The sequence below is a fragment of the Bos taurus genome, chromosome 28 (assembly GCF_002263795.3).
Source record: "Bos taurus isolate L1 Dominette 01449 registration number 42190680 breed Hereford chromosome 28, ARS-UCD2.0, whole genome shotgun sequence".
Taxonomy (NCBI): Eukaryota; Metazoa; Chordata; class Mammalia; order Artiodactyla; family Bovidae; genus Bos; species Bos taurus.
The window spans coordinates 13,179,803-13,204,455 of record NC_037355.1 but is presented as its reverse complement, the minus strand read 5'-3'; the positions used below and the strand labels follow the sequence as shown (position 1 = coordinate 13,204,455).

Genomic DNA, 24,653 nt, shown 5'->3' with positions numbered 1-24,653 from the left:
TTCTAAGAAAGGGAGACTTCTAGCAACCCACTGTGCCAACGCTTCCAGAACTTCTCTGGCTTCTCTCAGGATTCATATTGTTAGGGCTTTGTAAGGACAGAACTGCAAATATATTTAGTTTCAAGTTAAGCAGTGGCATGTGTCTGGAGTATGGTACATAAGGAACACAGGCTCCCTGGCACAGAAAAAATTCTATGACGGATGGGACACAGTGGTATTGCGGAGAGGAACGAGGGGCAGTGTGTGTGCACTGTAGTTCCTGGTCCCGCAACAAGGAAAAACTTTGGATAAATTCTCTTAAATCACAAATTCAAAATACCTAAGAGCGAGACACTGCCTGGTGCAGGAGGAATGCAGAGACAAATGACACAGAAAGAGGTCCAGAACAAAGACTATCTAAAGGCAATATTTCAGGGACTATGAACAGATATATTAAGGAAACTAAGGAGGTGATCCTGTAGAGACGCTTGTTAATCTCTCCTACTTATTCTATTTTCAAAGGATTACAGTGTTAGTATTCAATAATTAATTCTTTTCCTACCGGGTAGACTTCCGTCCAGAACCTATGTTTTAGTCGCTTCTTCGTTTTCTTCAGTTGCTTATTATGCTTGAAGGAATCCAGGTGAGTAAGAACACCCATAATTTTAGGAAAGCCATGTACTTGGCAGATGTTTAGAAATTCAAATGTTTCCATTTCAAACCCAAAGCTGGCATCTATAAGCATCAAAACCTAAAAACAGAAGACACAATTTCTTAAGGAGGCTACCCAAAATAGACCACCACCAAACTATGGCTCATGAGCCAAATCTGGCCTATCACTTGTTTTATCACTGAAGTTCTACTGGAGTGCAGCCAGGTTGATTGGTTTATATAGTCTATACTGCACTTGCACTACAACCGCCAACTCAGTAACTACAACAGAAACTGGGACCCACAAAGCCTAAGATGTCTACTGTGTTGTCCTTTATAGAAAAAGCTTGCCAATTCCTGCTCTAGCCTAAATCAAATGATTATTTCGGGAATCACTGTGACAGAGAAGAGCACTACCCTTTGTCAACTCAAGATAAATGAAGCCACTATTACTCCTTCAATGTTCATACACGTGCACACAAATCCATATACCATTGTGCCTTCACTGTGACTTCAGAGGCTCTGTGACAACCCAGAACAGAGCAATCAAATTAAGCTGGAATAAATAAATCAATAAATATTTTAAGTATCTACATAACTGGATATTTAAAGAATGAGGTTGAACTATGGTACTTATTTTACACATTCAAGGCATACTAAGTGAAAAAAAAGCAAAGCACAGACAGCATGTATGATAAATAGTATTAGCTTTAAAAGGGTTTTATGTGTGTTTATATACATATCTGGAAAGATATTGGAGGGCGACTGAGAATGAGGGGTCAGAGAAAGGAAAGCAAAAATCCTGCGCTGTGCATACCCTGTAGCAATGTGAATATCTCATCAAAGGCATGTGTGCCTTTTAAAAGCTTGTATGTATATGAAAGGCACTTTTCTTAATATGTGTATGCTTTTAAAGTTAGTATATGGTGTACATTACATAAAAGAAAAACTAATGACATGCTGAACTATTTCAATCACTTTAAGTATACAAGATTTAATAAGTTTATACTATTTTGTATAGGCAATAACACATTTTTATTAATGGTAGCATTACATATTCAAAATTTGAATGGTATTTATTTCTCTGATATTAAGATGGCATAACTGTAACACCTATATTAAATTACTTTTTATGTTTTAGGAGAGTTCCTGGGCCAAAGGATAAAATCTGCAGCTCTTTGTCCCAAATAGCTCTTCAGAGGTGCTAAACAAAAAAAATTTTTTTTTTTAAAAAGGTATCTGTCAACCCACACTTACTAATCAATATGGTTTAATTTTTTTTCTCTTTGGCTTTATTTTTGCTAGTTTTAAAGGTAATTAACAGAAATTAACATTTCTATAAATGCAATCAAGGCTATAAAATTTCCCTATGCTAAGTAAAACACAGATTTTTCTATTGTAAATACTCAGAAGTTGTCATGAGATTTTTTTGCCCAATATGGTAAAAAGATCCATATTTGATCATAATTTAAGAACAGAGTTTCTGATACAACCAAGAACAGAGGTTCCATCCTGAGACAAGTTGCTTAGTTTCTGGGAGCCTCAATTTCATCATATGTAAACTACAGTTAATACCTACTTACTGCAAAGACATACTGGTGGATTAGCTGAGCTAAATTTGTAGAAACGGTTAGCACAGTGCCTAGTAAAGGTCCAAGAAGTGGTATTATTATAAACTTGTATGTATGTATGTATGTATATCTTAATGAGCTTTAAAAAAATATATATTTATTTATTTGGTTGTGCCAGGTTTTAGCTGCAACACGCAAGATCTTCAGTTGCAGCATGGAGGAATCTAATTCTCTGACCAGGGATTGAATCTGAACCCCCTGCATTGGGAGCATGGAGTTTCAGCCACTGGACAACCAAGGAAGTTCCATCAATGTGCTTTTATTAGCTACGTTCATTAAACGTTTTCTCTGACCTTTCTTTGCCTTTAGATTTCCAAATATGTTTCATTACGCACATTCTATTTTTATTATAACAATTATCATTATCATCACCAATTCAAACACATCTTCTGTATTCCTGATGATACTCATCATTCTTTCTATAATCTTAAACCTTTCTTTCCTTCAACATGGGATAAATAACCTATCTCATTGCTATAAGTCCCCATCAGAAACCCATGCTGTCCCCAGTGACTTACCAAATCTGCTACTTTAGCCAGGTCAATCATCATGTTAATGTCACAGCCACATTCAATAATGGTGAGTCTGCGCTTTTTACCTATAAATGAAAAAATGAAAATTTTACTTTTAAAAAATCTTGGAAAAAATCTGTTAACTATAATTGTTATTATTTTTTAATTGCATCTGGTAAAGCACCTTATACATTCACAAGAGTATATCAGAAATTCATTTTTATGGGAGAAAACTAATCAAACAAATTCCATCTTAGTTTTCTTGCTATGTTCTCTAACTTTAAAAGAGTATCAAAAGTCCATCCTATGAATTAAGTGCTCAAACAGGTAAAATTCCAACTGGATGGGCAGATAAGTAGGCTTCATGATGGCCATGATCATGCTATTTAGAAGTGGATTAACACTTCTATCTCTATAAAAGTTTTCCCTGTTCTCATAACAGCGGAAAAAACCCTCAAACATAGTGCAACAGAAAGTTCCTGTAGCAATCATTATTTTTAAATTAAACTAAAAGAAATCAGTCATAATCATGGGAATGCCTTAAAGAAAAAGAAAAGCCTTAATCCAAATATATTATTGCTATCAGAAGAGACTTCACATTTTACCACTGTCACATGGGAATTTGTTTCATCTTCCCTCAGACTTTATAGAAAGGTCACCATTTCCCAGAACAGATGAGTTCTCACAGGAAAAAGAAATGAAAAACTCACTTCCACAAGAATGTGGCTTCATGAGGGCAAGCAGCTGTGCCTGGTGCAAAGCAGGTACTCATTATCTGTTAAATGAAGGTGCTCACCATGACCAAGTCAGCCCACCCAGGTCAGCCAAGCCTTTCAGAGGAGCACAGCTTGCAAATCCATATAGCAGTCAGAATAAGGTATAAATCTACATTATTATTACATTGGGGAATCTATCCTTTTCTGAAGCTACAGCCACAATAAAAGTACAAGAGCAGTAACATGAAGCGACAGTATTACTTTAACATTTACCAGTCAAGAAAGTGTTCAACAAAGACAGGCATGTCCCCTAGATGACAACACTTGCCATGCCAGTCTGTGATAGCACCTCTTACCTGACACGATTGTTACTGGGCCTCTGATCTCTGTCAGCTTCTGTCTGGTAAAGTTCCGAATGAGGCACTGAATCAAAGTGCTCTTTCCAACTTTTGGAGGCCCCATCACTACCACCACTATTGGTGGGGGCTCTAGTGGAGTTCGATCAACCACTGGAATGTGATGCTTTTTTGTCTTCAAATCCTGAGTCCTATTTGTTTTTTTTAAAAAATAAATAAATTCACTTTAATATAGACAGCATTATTCCTAGAAGCAAAGACTTTAAAGCGAGCAGAACAGACAATATGTGAATACAATTATACATTGTTAACTTCTGGTCCCAATCCAAATAACCACTTCAGTAAATATACTTATATCAGGCTGACTTCAATAGTACAGATTTGAAAACTATACACACCTTAAATCTGTTTGCCTTATTAGTTGACTTCAATAGTTTAAAAAGAAAACAAGAGACAAACATGGAGACAGTGTACCATAATAAATAAAAGAGGAGGCTTTGGGGTTAAATTTGGCTCTCCTACTAGAAGAATTTAATTCAATAATGTTTAACATACCTATAATAAGGACTCATTAATGAAAGCTATTTAATACTACACACTGTAACTTTATAAAAGATATCCAGAAAGTAACACAAGTGTACCTGTTATCATAGAAATTGTTTAAAATTTACAAATTCTATAAATTCTTAAGCTTTTCTCTTGGACAAAAGAAGCCAATCTGTATGCAGATGCTGGAGGCTAAGTGGCTTCCACAGGAAAGACTTCTTAAATTTCAGTAAAAGAAACACAGCTTGCACCTCCATGTCCTTCAGAGTTGGAACAGACTCATGAACTGAAATAACTGGAGAGGCTCCTACTATTTAAAAAGAATAAATGGAAGAACCACTGCTGCTGCTGCTGCTAAGTCGCTTCAGTCGTGTCCGACTCTGTGTGACCCCATAGAAGGCAGCCCAGCAGGCTCCCCCATCCCTGGGATTCTCCAGGCAAGTACACTGGAGTGGGTTGCCATTTCCTTCAGATTCCAGTTAAACATACCTGTGAAAGGATCTCGCCATCCGCACAGCAGACTGGACTGCAAATGCTTTGGGGTTTCTCTTCCGGGCATCTTCCTCATCACCAAGTTGGAGATCTTGCAGATGCCGTTTCTTCTTCTTTTCAGCTTTGGGCCCACTGTTTTTCTTCCTGTGTTTCTTCTGGTCCTTAGTCTCCATAGTGGCTTTTTACCAATTCACAAGTAACTCTAACCTACACTGAGTGGGATGAAGGCAAGAGAAGCATTTTACAATCAAAAAATAAAATAAAATAAAACCCCAGAGAAACATAGTAAATTTCATTTGAATCTTTATGAAGGGATACATATTTCCCACCCCTGTTACTCAACGGGGGTGGGGAGGGGGGACTGCTTAATATTATCCCCAATTTCACTTTTTTCTATTTTGCTATAAATTGGTTACCTCTGCTTAGGTTACTTTTGTCTTAAATATCCTGTATTTTTCAACACAGTAGCTGCCAGGCACATGTAGGTATTGAGAACTAGTGAAATTGAATTTTAAATTTTATTTAACTTTACTTAATTCAACTCTAAATTTAAATAGCCACATGTGACTAGTGGTTACCCTATAAACTCAGCCTTAAAAATCAACTGGATTAATGAAATGGCTTTCATACTTACATATTTTTAAGATATTTTATTTTGAAAAATAAAATCATTTTATAATCTTCCACGACTGAGCGACTGATCTGATCTGATCATCTTCCAACATATTAGCAGTATTACTTTTATCAACTGTTGAATATGCAACATTTCTAAGTTCTAATACATGTGTATATATATATTTAAAAAAAATGGCAATATCTCCCTGCTGAGATGTGACTGACTCTGGATGTTGCCTGGATACCACATGGGTTTGCAGAAACCCTTACAATGATTTCTGAGTCCCAGGAATTCATGGCCCATAAATTAGGAACCACTAGACTGGAGAGTTTTTTAGGAAAACAGGTCGCATACAATCTGGTGCTTGCTTGGGGGGCGGGGGGTGAGGTTACTTAATTCAATTAAGGTACTAAATTTATTTCAGTTCAATACATATTTGCATCGGCCTATAATAAGCTAGACATTGTACACGGAGACGACTACAGCTAAGATCTAGTGGAGGAAACCCAAACCCATGTTCTGTGATACTCTATAGGGACATCAGAAGTCTGCACAATTGTTGGCAAAGACTTCCCACGGACACTCACCAGAGGAAACAGAAAGACCACATATACCAGCATAATGTAAAAAATAAAAACAAATACCCAGAAAAACACTAGCAGGGAGTTGGGAGTGCTGGGTTCTAGGAACACTTTGACTAAACACGTGTAGAATTTCAGAGACATTATTTTTCCTCTCTACTATGAATATATTTTGGTTCCGAACTTGTACTGATGACTTTCTCCTTCTTACGGCTGGGTGGGGCGTGGTGGCGTGGGGGTGGGGGTGATGAGAAAAGCACAATTTACAGTCAACAGATCTGGCTCAGGTCTAAGTCACTGCTAGGATTACCCAGCTATGAAACGACCTCTCACCTCACCTTGTCACCTTCCCTCCTGGTCCTGGCTCTCTTGAGTGAATTTCATTCAACACTTGTCTGGCAGGTACGAAATATGTCTGCCCGCGGAAGAGACGCTCCTCAGGAGCAGACTGTCCAGGAGAACCGAGGGAGGACCTTAACACGCGCGCGACTCGCGACTCTCTTGGAGCCCCAGGCCGGAAGACCCCACTGCCGCCGATTCCCCCAGCCCGCGGCCGTTACCGGGTTCACAACTGCTACTCTTCCTCAGGCCCGCATGGACAGCGCCGGAAGCGGAAATGTAACCTACCAGCGGACTCTAAACGCCGGCGGGAAACAAGGAGGCAAAAGAAAAAGAGCAGTGGGAGGAAGACTTTCAGAGGAAAGCCAGAAGGAAGGCTTGTGATTGGCTGAGGGCAGATGTTGCAACGACTACGCTGTGCGCTCTACCCGGAGCCCCACCCCGCCCCGGGCCACAGCCCAGTCCCACCCGCGCTGCTACGATGGGTTTGGGAGCCCCTCTACGCACCCCATCCCGGCGTCGCACACGCTCAGGTTCGTCCCGAAGCCGTGGTGATGGTGCGGCATGGTACCCGTTCCCTGGTTCGGGACAAAAGCTAGAAATGACACATTTGTCCTAGTCACACCGGAGTCACTAAGCCCATCCACTTCAAAAGCCCCAGGTACTGCATCCTCCAACTGGCCAAATGGAGTAGCACTCCACTGAGAGTCGCGCTGATTGTTCCGTGTGCACATGTTTAATTCAGGATTTTGACAGAAGTCTCTACTCTTGTGTCAGTTCACCAGTATACAATGTGTACAGACCTCTCAATGGAAGTCAACTACCTTCCTACCTCACAGAGAACAGAGAACATGAAGGACTGCCATGGAGCCCGGAGGTGAATGACATCATTATGTTCACATCCCATTCGCCAGATCTCATTCACATTGTCCCATATGGATGTGAGAGAGGCTGAGAAATATAGATGAGCAATGTGTCTAGCAGCAAAGGGAAATGCATTTTTGCATATAAAAACACTGCCAGGATTCCTTCCATGTAGTTTTCTGATGTAAACTGAACGCTGACTTCGGGTGCAAGGACTTCCCACATTCATTACATGCATAAAGTTTCTTTCCCAGATACAGTTTCTATCATACCAAAGGCTCTGAATTATGGGAGGAATGTTTTGTACACCCATCTTTACATCGTATCTCTCCTGCATGTATTCTCTGATGTGTGACAAGAGTTGGTTTGTATCCAAAGGTCTTCCCACACTCTTTACCGTTATAAGGTTTCTCCCCTGAGTGAATTTTCTTATGTTTAAGGTGGGTTGAACGGTCATAGAATGATTTTCCACACTCTTCACAATCAAAGGGCTTCTCTCCTGTATGTGTTCTCTGATGTACCTAGAGGGATGCCTTCTGGCAAAATGTTCTCCCACATTCTTGACATTCATAGGGTTTCTCCCCTGTATGAGTTCTCTGATGTTGAAAGAATTGTGGCTTTTGGCAGAAAGCTTTGCCACACTTGTTACATTCATAGGATTTCTCCCCAAACATCCTCTGATGTTTGCTAAGTGTTGACTATTTTTCTACATACAACACATTCACAAAGTTTCTCTCCTGTATGAGGTCTCTGATGTTTAAGAAGAAGTGACTTCCCACAGAAGGTCTTCCTACATTCAGTGCATTCATATATTTTCTCCCCTGTGTGAAGTCTTTGATGTTTACCAAGGGTTGACTTCATTTAATAAATTTTCCACATTAACTATATTTGTAGGCTTCTCCCCTGAGTGTATTCTCTTGTGTACTGTGAGTTTTGACCTTATACTGAAGGATTTCTCACAGTCGTCACATTTATAAGATTTTTCTCCCATGTGAGACCTCTGATGCACAGTCAAATTTGACTTTTGGGAGAAAGATTTTCCACACTCACTATATTTATAAGGCCTCTCCCCATGTGTGTTCTTTGATGTTGATGGATGGCTGAGTTCTGATAGAAGGTTTTCCCACACTTAGTACATTCTTAGGGTCTCTCTCCTGTATGAATTCTTTGATGTACAGTGAGGGCTGGCTTATGGTAAAAAGATTTCCCACTTCATTACACTATAGGGTTTTTCTCCTGTGTGTGCCTTCTGGTGTACTGTGAGGTTTGGCTTCTGGAAGAAGACTTTTTCCACATATGTTACACTCGTGGTATTTCTCACCCGTCTAAAGTGGACAACATTTCCTCTAGAAGACTGACTTATCACAGGTTTCCTTAGATGCATTGTTTATAGTGAGTCTTCCTTGAGTAAATTATCTGAAGTAACATAAGATTTGACTCATCCCTGATGGTTTTCTCACAATCATCATAATCACAGAGTTTCTCTCTAGTGTGAGTTCCCTCTTGAGTAATGAAAAGAGCATTACTTTGGAAGGCTTTAATGCACTAATTATATTCAAATAGTTGCTCCACACTGTGCCTCTCTCTTGTTGAATAAAATCCTCATTAAGATAGAAAGTGCTCCCATTTTTATTAAATTCATTATGTTCTCCCCAGTATGAGTTTTCTCATGATTAATTTCAGGAAGTAATTTCTCACATCCATTGGCATCACCAGATTTCTTTCTTGAATAGTTTCTATTATTAGTGGTTAACTCTGACTTATTTTCTAAACTGATTTCTTCTAGGTTATATTTATTCCACATTTTTCTGGAAGGAATAGTCTATGTAAAAATAAAATGACTTTCTTAATATATTCTCTTTCTCTGTAATTACTTTTTTATTAATAATAAATGTACCTTGCCATATATGTTTATCTTGGTTTTCTTTGCTCTTTATCATGCCATCAACTTTCAACTCTTCTAAAGACAAGAAAAATTAAACATATGTTATGAATGAAAATAATTCTTAAATTGGGCTAATACACAAATACACTCTATTTATCTCTTTGGTTTCAGAACCATCTTTTTGAGATAAAATTCCCAAATACATTTTCCCATTTCCTCCACTTTTCTGAGGATTTGAGGGGAAGGGGTGACAATGAACCAACTAATCAAAGCTACTTTGGGGTAGAAAAGGGGAGAGGAAAGTTGGCAATGAATGTACATATATTTATGTGGCCCTTCACATACATACCTTTCAAAATGGATAGAAGAGGTGAAAGAAACACCAGGAATAGAGAATAAAAGGTTGAGTAAGAATGGATGAATTACCAAGAATGGAGTTCACCATAAAACATGCTCAATCAGAGAATTATGCAGTAAATGTGACATGGAGCACAAGCAGACAAGGATGTTGTTCCAAGAATTTATCAGAGGAATGAAAGTGTTCCAAGAAATGATCAGAGGAGGTATATTAGAGTCTGCATGCTAATTTTGTTAACCCCACTGTCATCATATAGAACTCCATCACTATATACACTCTGTCCTCCTAGGCCTGGTCCATGGCCCTATCACTTTTCCCGACTGATCTCCTTGCTTCTACTCTTGCCACTCTTCTAAACCATTTTTTGCAGTCACCTTCCTGTGTCTGTTTCCTTCAAATATGTAAATTCCCTAATAGCAAAAGACTTAGTTCATCCACTGTGGTAGCTCTTTCACTTAGAACATCATTGGAATGGATCAAATACTCAATTTAGTATTGGTTAATTAATTAACTCCTGAAAACAAAAGAAGTCCTTGATAGGAGGGAATGTGGGCAACGGAGAATGCTAGAGGAAAGAGAACTAATAAAGATAAAATACTTATTACAAGACAGAAATGAAACTCAAGGTACAGGTAATAGGGATTAAACTCCTAAAAAAACCAAGCCAGAAAGAAAACATTTATGTGTGAGACTATATCTTGTGGTGAATTCAGGAATCTGAGGCAAGTAAGCTAAATATCCTTAGTCATTTCCAAATAGATTGAGCTTCTAAAGGATTTGTTGAAAATGCTCCAAAGATTTTTTGTTGTTGAAGCTCCAAAGATCCCTGTACCTAAAACAACCACCAAGGATCTAGTTTCCCTTGGATTACTCACCTGGGTAACACTAACTTGTAAATTCTTCCTCTGATATCCATGGTGCTTCTTGCTCTAACTTGATGATCTCCTCTGGTTTGGTAATGCAATACCCTGAGTAGAAAGTGATATAGGACATAGAGAAAGCTCTCTGACTTCAGGAATTTAGAAGAAAAACCAAGATCCAGCTTCAGGAGCTGCATAATGAAAAAATCCACTGGAATCTTTCAATGGGCAGGTGAAAACACAAACAATATTCCTGGTCCATGCAGCCACTAAGTCGTGTCTGACTCTTCGCGACACTTTTGACAGCAGCCCAGCGGGCTCCTTTGTCCATGGGATTTTCCAGCCAAGAATACTGGAGTCGGTTGCCATTTCCTCCTCCAGGGGATCTTCCTGACTCAGGGATCAAAATCACATCTCCTGCAGTGGCAGGCAAATTCTTTACCATTGAGCCACCTTATATTCCTGGTATCCAAAATCAAATATCATTAAACTCTACAAATGATCCATATGTTCTGGTAACAAAGAGAGGATAGGCCAATGCTGTTACTCTGCTTGCCCAGTGAGATGAGGATGCTGTAGTTCTCTAGCATTATGTCCCTGTACAAGACCCTCTGAGCAGGTGAAGTTCACAGTCGCATCCTCAAATGAAGTTGATCCTTATAACAGGAAATATCTGATTAATCTGAAATAATCACAATTGTAAGATAGAGAAAAGACATTTAGGAACTAATTCTTCACCAAGTTCACTGTTGAGTTAATTAGAAAAAGTTTACATAAGATGTTTAGTACACTACCTGTTTTGTGTTATTTGTGGTGAGAGAAAGAAAAACATAGTGAAAATTCCCAATTAATTTATTAATTCATGTATTAATGTTGTCAGGGAGGAAGAAATTTTCCTCTTTCATTCTAGATTCTTCTGACTGGTCTAAGAATTAAATTGACATGAGAGTTTTACCTCTTCCTTTTAAATTTTGAAATCACAAAGATATAAAAAAATTATAAGAGAATACTATGAAACAGTTATGTGCCAACAAATTGGAAAATCTAGAAGAAATGGACACATTTCTAGAAACATGTAGCCTGCCAAGACTGAGTCAAGAAGAAACAATTTGAACAGACCAATCACTAGAAGTGAAGTTGAATATGTAATTTTAAAACACCCTGGACAAAAAGTTCAGGACCAAGAGGCTTCACAGGGGTATTCTACCATACACCTATCTCAAACTATTACAAAAAACTGAAGAGATTTCCATGCGCAAAACTGACAGCTAGTGGGAAGTTGCTATATAACACAGGGAGTTCAACTAGTACTCTGTGACAGCCTAGAGGGATGGGTGGGAAGGGGGATGGGAGGAAGGTTCAAGAGGGAGAGAACATATGTATACTTGCATGATGTCTATCATTCATGTTGATGATATGCTGCTGTATGACAGAAACCAACACAACATTGTTAAATAATATCTTCCAATTAAAAATAAATTCTAAAAAAATTTAAAAAAAAGAAACTTGAGGATCAAAAATAAATAAATAAACTGAAGAGGATAGACACTTCTAAATTCATTCTATGAGGCTACCATTACCTTGATAGCAAAACCAGACAAAGACACTACAAAAAATAAAATTATATGCCAGGTTGTTTGATGAATACAAATGTAAAAATCCTCTACAAAATATTAGCAAACCAAATCCAACAATATATAAAAAGGATCATATGTGACCAAGTTGGATTTATTGTAGGGTCACAAGAATGGTTCAACATTTGCAAATCAATCAATGTGATACACCACATTAACAAAAGATAATACTCTCTACGTCAAGCTTGTTTTCTGTATCTGTTAATCTGTTTCAGTTTTGCATATGCATCATTTGTATTATTTTTTAGATTCCACATATAAATGATATCATATAGTTTCGTCTTTCTCTGTCTGACTTATTTCACTAAGCAAATATTTTCTAGGTCCATCTGCGCTGTAGCAAATGGCAAAGTTTCATTCTTTTCTATGACTGCGTAACACACATCCTATTCAGTCTTCTGTTGGGCTCATGCGTTGCTTCAATGTCTTGGCTGTTAAAAATACTGCTGCTATAAACACTGGGTGCATATACCTTTTCTGAATTAGTGTTTTCATTTTTTTTCTGGGTATACAGCCAGGTGCAGAACTGCTGGATAGTATGGGAGTTCTATTTTTAGGTTTTTGAAGAAACTCCATACTGTTTTACATGATGGGTGCACCAATTCACAATTCTACTAAGGGGAGAGGGAAAAGGAGAGCGACAAATTAGGGTATGGGATTATCATATACAAGGTACTATGCATAAAACAGATAAGTAACAAGGATATACTGTATAGCACAAAGACTTATAGCCATTATCTTGTAATAACTGGTAATGGAGTATAATCTGCAAAAATACTGAATCACTATTCTGTACATCTGAAACTAACACAATATTGTGAATCAATTATACTTAAATAAAAATAAAATAAATTAACATGGAACAGATTAACAAAAGAAAATCAAACAAAAATTTCATAAAATGTATACAGAGGCGAGACCCAGGAAAACTAAGTAACTTGTCAAAATGGCCCCAAACCCTCACTTTAGACACCATCTTCAGCAAAAGACAAAAGAGGATGTTGGTGGCAGGGATTTGGGATTTCAAAAGGGAGGAAAGCAATTTACCTGGAGATGGAAAAGCAAACGTTTGATGAACAAATGTTTGCTGGGCTCTGCAGAGACAATGGGACACAGAGTAGGCTGGGATCTCTAGACTGCAGTTTCCCCCACCATGCCTAGCCTTCATTTTTTGCAGATTCTCTGGTGGCAGCTCTACTCCAGGAACTGGCCCTGTATCTAAATTCTTTATGTAAAAAGATAGATGTCCTGAGTCTTCTGTTTCTTAAAAATAATCAGCTTAAGTTAATCCTCATACCAAAGGACACATTTTGTGGTTGCAAATTTTGCTCCCTTACACTATATACGTATAGATAAGTACACACAAACATAAAATACATTGTAGGCATGAAAGCATCCTAGTTTCTGTGGATATATAAAATACATAAAACACTGTTTCTACTCTCAGGAAGCTTAGAATCTGGTATGGATGCAAACTGGATTAACAAATAGCATAAAGTCAGGAGAGAACTGAATTTGGGTCTTTAATGATATAGAATGCCCTGGTCTGTTCAGGGCATAGATAATGTGTAATCTTGGGAACACTCCTTTACATAAGAGTTCTCCTAAGTATCTGAAGACCCACTCTGCCAGGAAAAACTTTTAAGCATCTACAAATTTGTGTTGATAGGTATGCATGAAAATCTATGTCTACACAGCTTGTCCAACTTTGCATGGCTTTGATATGCACGAATTTCAGTCACCACTGTTTAGTTGAGTAACACCAGCCAAACAACAGGTCAGATTTTTAGTTATTATGAAATAGTAGAGCTCATATTTAGCACCAAGTTCCCCTTCACTAAGTTCCTCTGGCTACAGATCTCAAATGTCTCCAGTGGCAGCAAGTATCAACATTCCCACAGTCAGCTATTTCTTCTCAAACTCCATATATATTCAATTTGAATTTCACGTCTAATATAGTCACTTTGCATTTCTTTACTGCTCTTTCATCTTTGTTGGCCTTGTTGCAGTTAACTGTTCTTGCAAATGTCTTATTGCTGAGAGATAAGGAGGCAATATAACTACATGCTTTGCTGTCTGTATGATGTATGCATGAATGATTGGCAGATAGACCTTGAAGATGACATGACTGATCATTGTTCTTGATGTATGTCTGTTATTTTGTAGTGATTTGTGAACTGAAAAACAAGCAGTGAAGTTTGTACTTTATGTAATGCAAATCAGATTTCTGATAAAAGACCTGTAACTAGAAAATGTAGGCATATATCTAAAAGCAAGTAAAACAAATCAATTCAAAAAGGTGCAAAAGACTTGCATGAGACACCTCACCAGAGAAGATATACAAATGGTTAGTCATTTGTAGGGCTAACCATCATTAGTTACTGGGGAAATTCAAATTAAAACTATGAGATACCATTTCACACTCACTAGAATGACTATTATAAAAAGACAATACTAAATGGTAGTCAGGATATAGAGAAATTGGATCTCCATAAGATGAAAAAACCTAAGGATTAGACAAATCTAGATTAGAAAATTTTTGTCTAATAAAAGAAATTGGATGAAAAGGGTCATATATTTGTTTGAAACATTCAGAAAAGTCATCTATTTACAGAGACAAAAAGCAAATCAATGGTTGGCTGTGGGTGGATACTGAGAGCATATTTACTCAAGGGAATATTTCTGGATGATAGAAATGTCCCTAATTTGGGTTACAGTGATATTTGCACAACAGAAAATTTACTGAAAATCACTGAATTGTACACTTAGTGAGTGAATGTTATGGTATGCAAATTATACCTCAATAAAGCTGTTTAAAAAGCCAGTGGAGGGACTTGCCTAGCAGTCCAGGGGCTAAGACCACGAGCTCCCAATGCAGGGGGCCTGGGTTTGATCCCTTGGGAATTAGATCCCATTTGCCACAACTGTTAGCATGACTCAACTAAAGTTCCTGCTTGCCAAAACTAAAAGAAAAAAAAAAAAAAAGATCCCGGGTGCCACAACTAAGACCAGGTGCAGCCAAAAAAGGAAAAAGGCCAAAGGAAGCTTCTTCTAGGAACAATATTTTCTCTACAGATTAGTTTTTCAGGCTCTATAAGCTCACTATTAGGTGGAGAGAGCAAACACTTCAAAGGAGATTCAAATAGAAGGTATCTACTAAATACTGTTATCAGTTAAGATGACACTTTATGGTAACCCAGAAAGACAAACCACTTAGAAGCATGTCTTTTTTTGATATCAGCTTCTTAGTAGGTGTCCTTCCTTGCAAGGGACAGGACAGTGAAGATTTCTCTCTCTCTCTCAACTAAGATGTAAATATAGTTACATATAAGAACACCAGGTAATTTATTAGGCTATTTATTTCTTGCACTAGAGCATTAAAAGAGGAAAATACAAAATAGGACTTCCTTTTTCTCAACATTCTCATATACATATCACAATATTGGCTTATATACTATAAAGTATTTCATATTACATCTTATATTAAAACTGTGATGCTATGCTATTTCTTTGTAATATACTTTTCCATCTTAAGAGTCCTCTAAATGATTCTCTGATGTGAACTTTTTTGAAATCTTATCAAAGGCTACAACATATTCAAACTGTCTACAAAGTTTTAATCATAGACTAACATTCTGATGTAAAATTAGTTATACCTACTTATGGAAGTGGATTTTGAAGAATGTATTGCATTATTCTGATTCCTTCATGCTCAGTGTTTCATCTCATCCATTCTTTGACATACAATGAGTTTGATTTATGAATTTGATTTTTATTTATTTTTCTCCCAGGTGTGCTATCTGATGTACCATGGGGTTTGCCTTCTACCAAAAAAGATTTCTTACATAGATTATACTTACAGTTCTTCTTTCCTTTTGGAATTCCCTGGTATTTCAGTTCAGTTCAGTCGCTCAGTCATGTCCGACTCTTTGCAACCCCATGAATTGCAGCATGCCAGGCCTCCCTGTCCATCACCAACTCCCGGAATTCACTCAGACTCATATCCATCGAGTCAGTGATGCCATCCAGCCATCTCATCCTCTGTCATCCCCTTCTCCTCCTGCCCCCAATCCCTCCCAGCGTCAGAGTCTTTTCCAATGAGTCAACTCTTCACATGAAGTGGCCAAAGTACTGGAGTTTCAGCTTTAGCATCATTCCTTCCAAAGAACACCCAGGGCTGATCTCCTTCAGAATGGACTGGTTGGATCTCTTTGCAGTCCAAGGGACTCTCAAGAGTCTTCTCCAACACCACAGTTCAAAAGCATCAGTCCTTGCGTGCTCAGCCTTCTTCATAGTCCAACTCTCACATCCATACATGACCACAGGAAAAACCATAGCCTTGACTAGACGGACCTTTGTTAGCAAAGTAATGTCTCTGCTTTTGAATATGCTATCTAGGTTGGTCATAACTTTCCTTCCAAGGAGGGAACAAACTGGCAGAACGATGTGTCCCATTTATCATATTCACAGGGCTTCTGCCTTGTATGTGTTCCACAATGATAATTAAGACTTAATTTGTGACTGTAGGCTTTCCCACAGTCAGTACATTCATAGGGCTTCTCTCCTGTGTGTGTACTCTGATGCAGTTTGAGATTTGAATTGCTGCTGAAGGTTCTCCCACACTCACTACATTCAAAGGGTTTCTCCCCAGTGTGTGTTCTCTGATGCTCAACAAGAGAAGACTTTGACTGAATGTTTTCCCACATGCTATATATTCATAGGACTTCTCTCCTGTGTGTTTTATCTGACATCCAACGAGGTGTGAGTTACCACTAAGGTTTTCCTACATTCCGTACATTCATAACATATCTCTTCAGTGTGTGTTCTCTGATGTATAATCAGTTTTGACTTTCCATAGAGGGTTTTCCCACATTCAGAACACACAAAGGGTCTCTCCTGTGTGTGATCTCTGATGTTCAGTCAGTGTCTACTTGTCACTGAGTTATCCCACATTCAGTACATTCATAAGGTTTCTCTCCTGTGTGTGTTCTCTGATGCACAGTAAGTGCTGACTTCACACTGAAAGTTCCAATATTTTTGGAACATTCATAGGGATTCTTCCCTGTGTGTATCCTCTGATGTGTTGTGAAGTATGTATGTTTTTTGTTGAAGAGTCTGAAACATCGATTACATTCATAGAATTTCTCTCCTATGTGCGTTCTCTGAGTATGGGTGAGGTGAGTCTTGTTGTATAAGGCATCCTACACTCAGTGAACTCATAACGATTCTCCACTGTGTCATTGTTCTTATATTTAAAGTTTGAAATATTAAATGCTTATTCACATTCATTACATTCACTGGGTTCCTGTCCTGTATGAGCTCTCTGGTGTTCAGTGGGCTGTGCTGTCTGAATTATGGCATTCACATTTTGAGGCTACTCGTGGGGTGTCTCCTTTGTTTGATTTATGCAGTGTACAATAATGGTTGATGAGTAACTGAATGAATCACACCCAAAGGGATTCTCTCCTATATGTGTTCTCTGATTTAAATTTTTTGATACTCTGCAGGATTCCTCAGGTTCACTGCTTCCAAAGGGCTTTTGTCTATGAGTTTTCTCATATATGATGACTGACTTTTGGATGAAAGTTCTTTCATATTCATTACTTTTCCAGCATTGGATTTCTTTTAGCTATCAGAGCCTGCCTTGTAAAAATGTTTTCGAGATTCATTAAATCCACAGTCTGGCTCCACAGTTTGAAGATGAGCAAGGTATTCATAATGACTGATATCCTTCCTATTTTTATTATATTCATTAAGTTCAGCAGACAGTTCTCTAAGCTTGGTATTGAAAAGTGACTTTCCACATACAATACCTTCATCAATCATTTCTTAAACAGTTTCTATTACTGATCATTAATTCTGAAATATATTTCAAATTTTCTCACATGAATCACATTTATAGTGTCTTTTTCTTGAACCTACAGGATTTATACCCATAGTAAGTGTTTTTTCACATGAAGTATTTCTCTCTTTAATCAGTGTTTTGTTTTTGATGAATATAAGCTGCCTGGATTGTTGATCGTGATTGTTCTGGCCTCTTCAGACTTTTTCTAGAACAGAGGAAGATTGAAAACATCTGATGAATTTAACATTGGTTTTGAATTGGCTTTCTAATTGTATTTAAATGTAGTTAACTTTTGGCTTCAGACATGGTTGTCCAGGAAGAAAATGTATATTCCTCTTAATTAGTTGTGTTCTATTTAATTATTGATTAATCTATCTCTCTATGTCAAAGACCCTTTTGTAGTCTTAGAAAGGGGGAGACTGGCCTGTAGTTTTCTTTTTTGTGGCATCTTTGTCAGGTTTTGGTATTAGGGTGATGGTGGCCTCATAGAATGAGTTTGGAAGTTTACATTCCTCTGCAATTTTCTGGAAGAGTTTGAGTAGGATAGGTGTTAGCTCTTCTCTAAATTTTTGGTAAAATTTAGCTGTGAAGCCATCTGGACCTGGGCTTTTGTTTGCTGGAAGATTTCTGATTACAGTTTCAATTTCTGTGCTTGTGATGGGTCTGTTAAGATTTTCTATTTCTTCCTGGTTCAGTTTTGGAAAGTTGTACTTTTCTAAGAATTTGTCCATTTCTTCCACGTTGTCCATTTTATTGGCATATAATTGCTGATAGTCGTCTCTTATGATCCTCTGTATTTCTGTGTTTGTTGTGATCTCTCCATTTTCATTTCTAATTTTATTGATTTGATTTTTCTTCCTTTGTTTCTTGATGAGTCTGGCTAATGGTTTGTCAGTATGGTACTGGTACAAAGACAGAAATATAGACCAATGGAACAAAATAGAAAGCCCAGAGATAAATCCACACACCTATGGACACCTTATCTTTGACAAAGGAGGCAAGAATATACAATGGAGAAAAGACAATCTCTTTAACAAATGGTGCTGGGAAAACTGGTCAACCACTTGTAAAAGAATGAAACCAGAACACTTTCTAACACCATACACAAAAATAAACTCAAAATGGATTAAAGATCTAAACGTAAGACCAGAAACCATAAAATTCCTAGAGGAGGACATAGACAAAACACTCTCCAACATAAGTCACAGCAGTATCCTCTATGACCCATCTCCCAGAATATTGGAAATAAAAGCAAAAATAAACAAATGGGACCTAATTAAAATTAAAAGCTTCTGCACAACAAAGGAAACTATAAGCAAGGTGAAAAGACAGCCTTCAGAATGGGAGAAAATAATAGCAAATGAAGCAACTGACAAAGGACTAATCTCAAAAATAAACAAGCAACTCCTGCAGCTCAATTCCAGAAAAATAAACGACCCAATCAAAAAATGGGCCAAAGAACTAAACAGACATTTCTCCAAAGAAGACATACAGATGGCTAACAAACACATGAAAAGATGCTCAACATCAGTCATTATCAGAGAAATGCAAATCAAAACCACAATGAGGTACCATTTCACACCAGTCAGAATGGCTGCTATTCAAAAGTCTACAAGCAATAAATGCTGGAGAGGGTGTGGAGAAAAGGGGACCCTCTTACACTGTTGGTGGGAGTGCAAACTAGTACAGCCACTATGGAGAACAGTGCGGAGATTCCTTAAAAAACTGGAAATAGAACTGCCTTATGACCCAGCAATCCCACTGCTTGGCATATACACCGAGGAAACCAGAATTGAAAGAGACATGTGTACCCCAATGTTCATCGCAGCACTGTTTATAATAGCCAGGACATGGAAGCAACCTAGATGTCCATCAGCAGATGAAAGGATAAGAAAGCTGTGGTACATATACACAATGGAGTATTACTCAGCCATTAAAAAGAATACATTTGAATCAGTTCTAATGAGGTGGATGAAACTGGAGCCTATTATACAGAGTGAAGTAAGCCAGAAAGAAAAACACCAATACAGTATACTAACGCATATATATGGAATTTAGAAAGATGGTAACAATAACTCTGTATGCGAGACAGCAAAAGAGACACAGATGTATGGAACAGTATTTTGGACTCTGTGGGAGAGGGAGAGGGTGGGATGATTTGGGAGAATGGCATTGAAACATGTATAATATCATATATGAAATGAATCGCCAGTCCAGGTTCGATGCATGGGACAGGGTGCTCAGGGCTGGTGCACTGGGATGACCCAGGGGGATGGTAGGGGGAGAGAGGTGGGAGGGGGGTTCAGGATGGGGAACATGTGTATACCCATGGCAGATTCATGTTGATGTATGGCAAAACCAATACAATATTGTAAAGTAATTAACCTCCAATTAAAATAAATAAATTTATATTTAAAAAAAATTAAAAAAGAGAGGGGGAGAAAACAGGCAGTTTGATACATGTCTTTGGTTTCTCCAAATGTGATCTTTAATGCTAGGTAAGAAATAAGTTGGAGAAGGCAATGTCACCCCACTCCAGTACTCTTGCCTGGAAAATCCCATGGACGGAGGAGCCTGGTGGGCTGCAGTCCATGGGGTCGCTAAGAGTCGGACCTGACTGAGCGACTTCACTTTCACTTTTCACTTTATGCATTGGAGAACGAAATGGCAACCCACTCCAGTGTTCTTGCCTGGAGAATCCCAGGGATGGGGGAGCCTAGTGGGCTGCCGTCTATGGGGTTGCACAGAGTCGGACACAACTGAAGCTACTTAGCAGCAGCAGCAGCAGCAAGAAATAAGTAGGCCAGGTGGTGATCCTTGCATCAAGATCAAATATTTAAGAGCTTCATTTTGAATGCTGATACAGCCATTTTGGTCTATCAGAGTTATTTAATACTAAATCTATGCTAATAATGAATTCCTAGTTTTTCCCAAATCAATATTCTAAACTTACCTCATTTTGCAAAGAAGTCTTACTCTTGCAATAGTCATACTTCTTAACTGAATTTTACATTCTGGCTAACACATCTCTGATTTTTTATTAATTTTAGGATCGCAGAAAAAGGTTTATTTCTCAAGTAACTCCTCCATCAATCAGTTAATCACTGAATATATTGTTCTCTTACACATGAACATTAGGAAGGGAAAAATTAATGCACTTATCTAACAGGATTATAAACAAGTGAGAAAAAGAAACTCACAAATCAACATATGTAATTGTTAGTAGAGCTCCTAGGAGCAAATGGAGGACAAGAAAGAAGAGAACAACAATAACATTTAATATGAATTAACACTTAGTTGATTTAATCCTCACAACCTTTGAGACTGGTTCTATTTCATCCCCATTTCACAAAGGGGACACTAAGGCATATAAAGATTAAGAACTCATCTAAAGTCATATAGCTAGAGCAGTAAAGAATAGTTTCTTGAAAGCAATTACAACTTGAGCTTACAATTAAAGATTTAACAAAACTACAATGACGTTACACTTACATTGGTCAGAATGGCCATCATTAAAATGTCTACAAATAACCAATGCTGGAGAGGGTCTGAAGAAAAGGGAACCCTCCTACACTGTTGGTGGGAATGTAAACTGGGGCAGCCACTATGGAAAACAGTATGGAGGTTCCTCAAAAAACTAAAAAATAGAGTTGCCTTACGATCCAGCAAACCCACTCCTGGGCATATCACCAGACAAAACTATAATTGAAAGAGATACATGCACCCCTATATTTATACCAGCACTATTGACAAAGTCAAGACCAGGAAACAACCCAATTGTCCATCAACATGTGAATGGAAAAAGAAGATGAATACAAATGTATACAGCCATAAAAATGAATGAAATAATGCCATTTGCAGCAACATGAATGGACCTAGAGATTATCATACTAAATGAAGCAAGTCAGACAGAGAAAAACAAATACCATATGATATTACTTATAGGTGGAATCTAAAATATGACACAAATTAACTTATCTACAAAAAAGAAACAGACTCATAGACATAGAGAACAGACTTGTGGTTACCATGGTAGAGAGGAGGTAGGGGAGGGATGGATTGGGAGTTTGGGATTATCAGATGGATACTATTGTGTATAGAATGGATAAATGACAAGTATATATCACGGGGAACTATAATCAAAGTCCTGTGATAAACTATAATGGAAAAGAATATGAAAAAGGGTGTACGTATATTATGATAATGAATCGCCATGCTATACAGCAGAAATTAACACAAGATTGTCAATCAACTATACTTCAATAACATTTTTTTTTTTCCTGGCTTAATAAGGACTTATTTATTTTGAGAAAAAAGGTCCCAAACATCAGGCTGTTCACAAAAATAACACAGAGTATCAACTTTAGAAGACAAATCTTAAGACAATTACACTAGTTATTTTTCTAGAAGATGCATTTAACATGCCAACTCTTATTCACAAAAATACATTGTTACATTTGTGTTGAAAAGCCTCACATAGCACTCTTATGTGGGGTATAACACACATACCTGTAACTCAAAGCTGCTCTCAGGGGCTACTCAACTAATGAGAAGTTAGGGAAGCAATTACTATATGAATGGAAAGAACTGTACTCCCTTTATCAGATCAGATCAGTTGCTCAGTCGTGTCTGACTATTTGCGACCCCATGAATCGCAGCATGCCAGGCCTCCCTGTCCATCACCAACTCCCAGAGTTCACTCAGACTCACGTCCATAGAGTCAGTGATGCCATCCAGCCATCTCATCCTCTGTCGTCCCCTTCTCCTCCTGCCCCCAATCCCTCCCAGCATCAGAGTCTTTTCCAATGAGTCAACTCTTCACATGAGGTGGCCAAAGTACTGGAGTTTCAGCTTAAGCATCATTCCTTCCAAAGAAATCCCAGGGCTGATCTCCTTCAGAATGGACTGGTTGGATCTCCTTGCAGTCCAAGGGACTCTCAAGAGTCTTCTCCAACACCACAGTTCAAAAGCATCAATTCTTTGGCGCTCAGCCTTCTTCACAGTCCAACTCTCACATCCATACATGACCACAGGAAAAACCATAGCCTTGACTAGACGAACCTTTGTTGGCAAAGTAATGTCTCTGCTTTTGAACGAGACGAGAACGAGAACGAGAACGAGACGAGAGGAGTACTCCCTTTATAACAAGATATTATTTTGGAGACAGTTGATAACCATACATCCTTTTTATTGTTAGGTCATAATGAGGTATCAAAATTAAAGCAAAAATTACAGGGTAAGACAACATAACTACTAGGAGGGTTAGTAAGGTAAGACAACATAACTACTACTTCCTTTTACTTCAAAGGAAGTGAAAATGGGATTAGGCACAGGGAAATGTGAATTAATGAATATGGAAAGGACAAGGATGGGGAAAACAATGAGCATGTGCTAAAGATACTAGGGGAGAGGATCTGGTGAAAATTTTGATCTTAGACAAGCGCCTAGGTAAAGAAATAATGGGACAAGATTTCTAAAGTCTGCTATGTGCTTAAGAGTCATCCTCGCCATTGGTGCTCTGTCATCCTCTCCTTCCTCAGCCTCTTTTTCATCGTCCTTGATCAACTCCAGCTGGTCATCCCCCCAGTCTTCATTATCATCATCATCCAGTAGGTTCCCCTCCTCAGCAGAATCTGACCCCTCTGCCTCCCCCTCAGACTACATCTTCACGTTAGTCTCATCTTTCTTAAGGGAGTTTCTGCTCTGCTCCTCTTCTGATTTATCATTCTTCATCTCTATTCCATGTTTGCTATGTTCCTTTTCAATTTTTTTCCAGGCTTTCCAGTAAAGAATCCACTTTTTGTTTTATCTGGGTTAATTCCTTCTTAATAGTCTGAAGGTCATCTCCTTTCAACTTTTCAGACTTAGAAGAAGCTCCCCGCTGTCTGTTCTTAGAATTGAAGCCACTTTTGCCCCTTCATGAGGTGTTTCCTGATACACGCTGGCATTTTGAGGGCACTACAGCCCAGACAATAGGAGGAGGATGAGGAACATGTGCTGGGTAACTGTACACCCTGTCCTAATAGTCCCGTTCAAAGTCATAGTCCAAGTTAAAAGATGAGCCTGATATCTCTGCTGTACATCATTTCACACCTGCTTTTTCTCGGTTCACTTTTGGCTCTGCAGCCAGATTAGTATCTAAAAACCTGGCCAGCAATCATTCTGCCATTCTCTCCTACCACAGCATCCTGGGCATTTCTCTCATTAACATACTGAATGAAGGCAAAGCCCTTATGAACAGAGCAACCCACGATTTTGCTGTATTTTGAGAAGATTGCCTCCACACCAGATTTCTTGACCACAAAGTTATTGAGATTCCCAATGAATACATGAGAGTTCATGGAGTGAGGATCCGTCTTGTTGGTAACATTGCTGGCCATTGTCTTTGATGATAAGGTGCCTCACAAAGCTGAAAAATGTAGCTGAAGATAAAAAAAATCTCCCAGGATGGGGAAAGAAGAGATTCCATTCTGAATCGCCTACCCCTGGGTTCTACGTGGAGAAGCTGATTGCTGTTCAAGGTCAGCAACGTGGTGGCAACTGCTCAGTCTTCACCTCTTCACAAAAAAATCCAATAACATTTTTTTAAATTAAAGATTTAAGGTTTCTTATGAGGCAAAATAAACTTTAATAAAAGATCTATATATGTTTCAGGATATTTAAGAATATGGATCTAGATGAAATTAAGCCTAAGTTTAGGACAAATAGAGAAAAGTAAAACTTGATTAGGAAACACAGGGCCATAATGATAGTCCTTATAAAAAACAGAATTATAAATTTGGAAATTA

At 38.2% G+C, this 24,653-nt stretch overlaps 1 protein-coding gene and 1 pseudogene across 6 annotated transcripts in view; both read right to left on the bottom strand.

Moving 5' to 3' along the window:
* Positions 1 to 6,676, bottom strand: part of BMS1 (BMS1 ribosome biogenesis factor) — a 32,206-nt gene extending 25,530 nt beyond the window's left edge. The window contains exons 1-5 of one of the 6 annotated variants that reach the window (XM_005226258.5): positions 6,414 to 6,676; positions 4,881 to 5,095; positions 3,846 to 4,036; positions 2,780 to 2,859; positions 542 to 730 (exon numbers count right to left, since the gene is read on the bottom strand). In XM_005226258.5, the coding sequence (XP_005226315.1) occupies positions 542 to 730; positions 2,780 to 2,859; positions 3,846 to 4,036; positions 4,881 to 5,056 (636 nt within the window). In that variant the 5' untranslated portion in view covers positions 5,057 to 5,095; positions 6,414 to 6,676. The remainder of the gene's footprint in view (positions 1 to 541; positions 731 to 2,779; positions 2,860 to 3,845; positions 4,037 to 4,880; positions 5,096 to 6,413) is intronic. The other 5 variants (XM_015460947.3, XM_005226257.5, XM_005226259.5 and 2 more) reach the window with 5 other exon arrangements.
* Positions 6,677 to 23,078: 16,402 nt separating this feature from the next.
* LOC784920 (heterogeneous nuclear ribonucleoprotein C-like) lies at positions 23,079 to 24,464 on the bottom strand (annotated as a pseudogene).
* Positions 24,465 to 24,653: the final 189 nt, after the last annotated feature.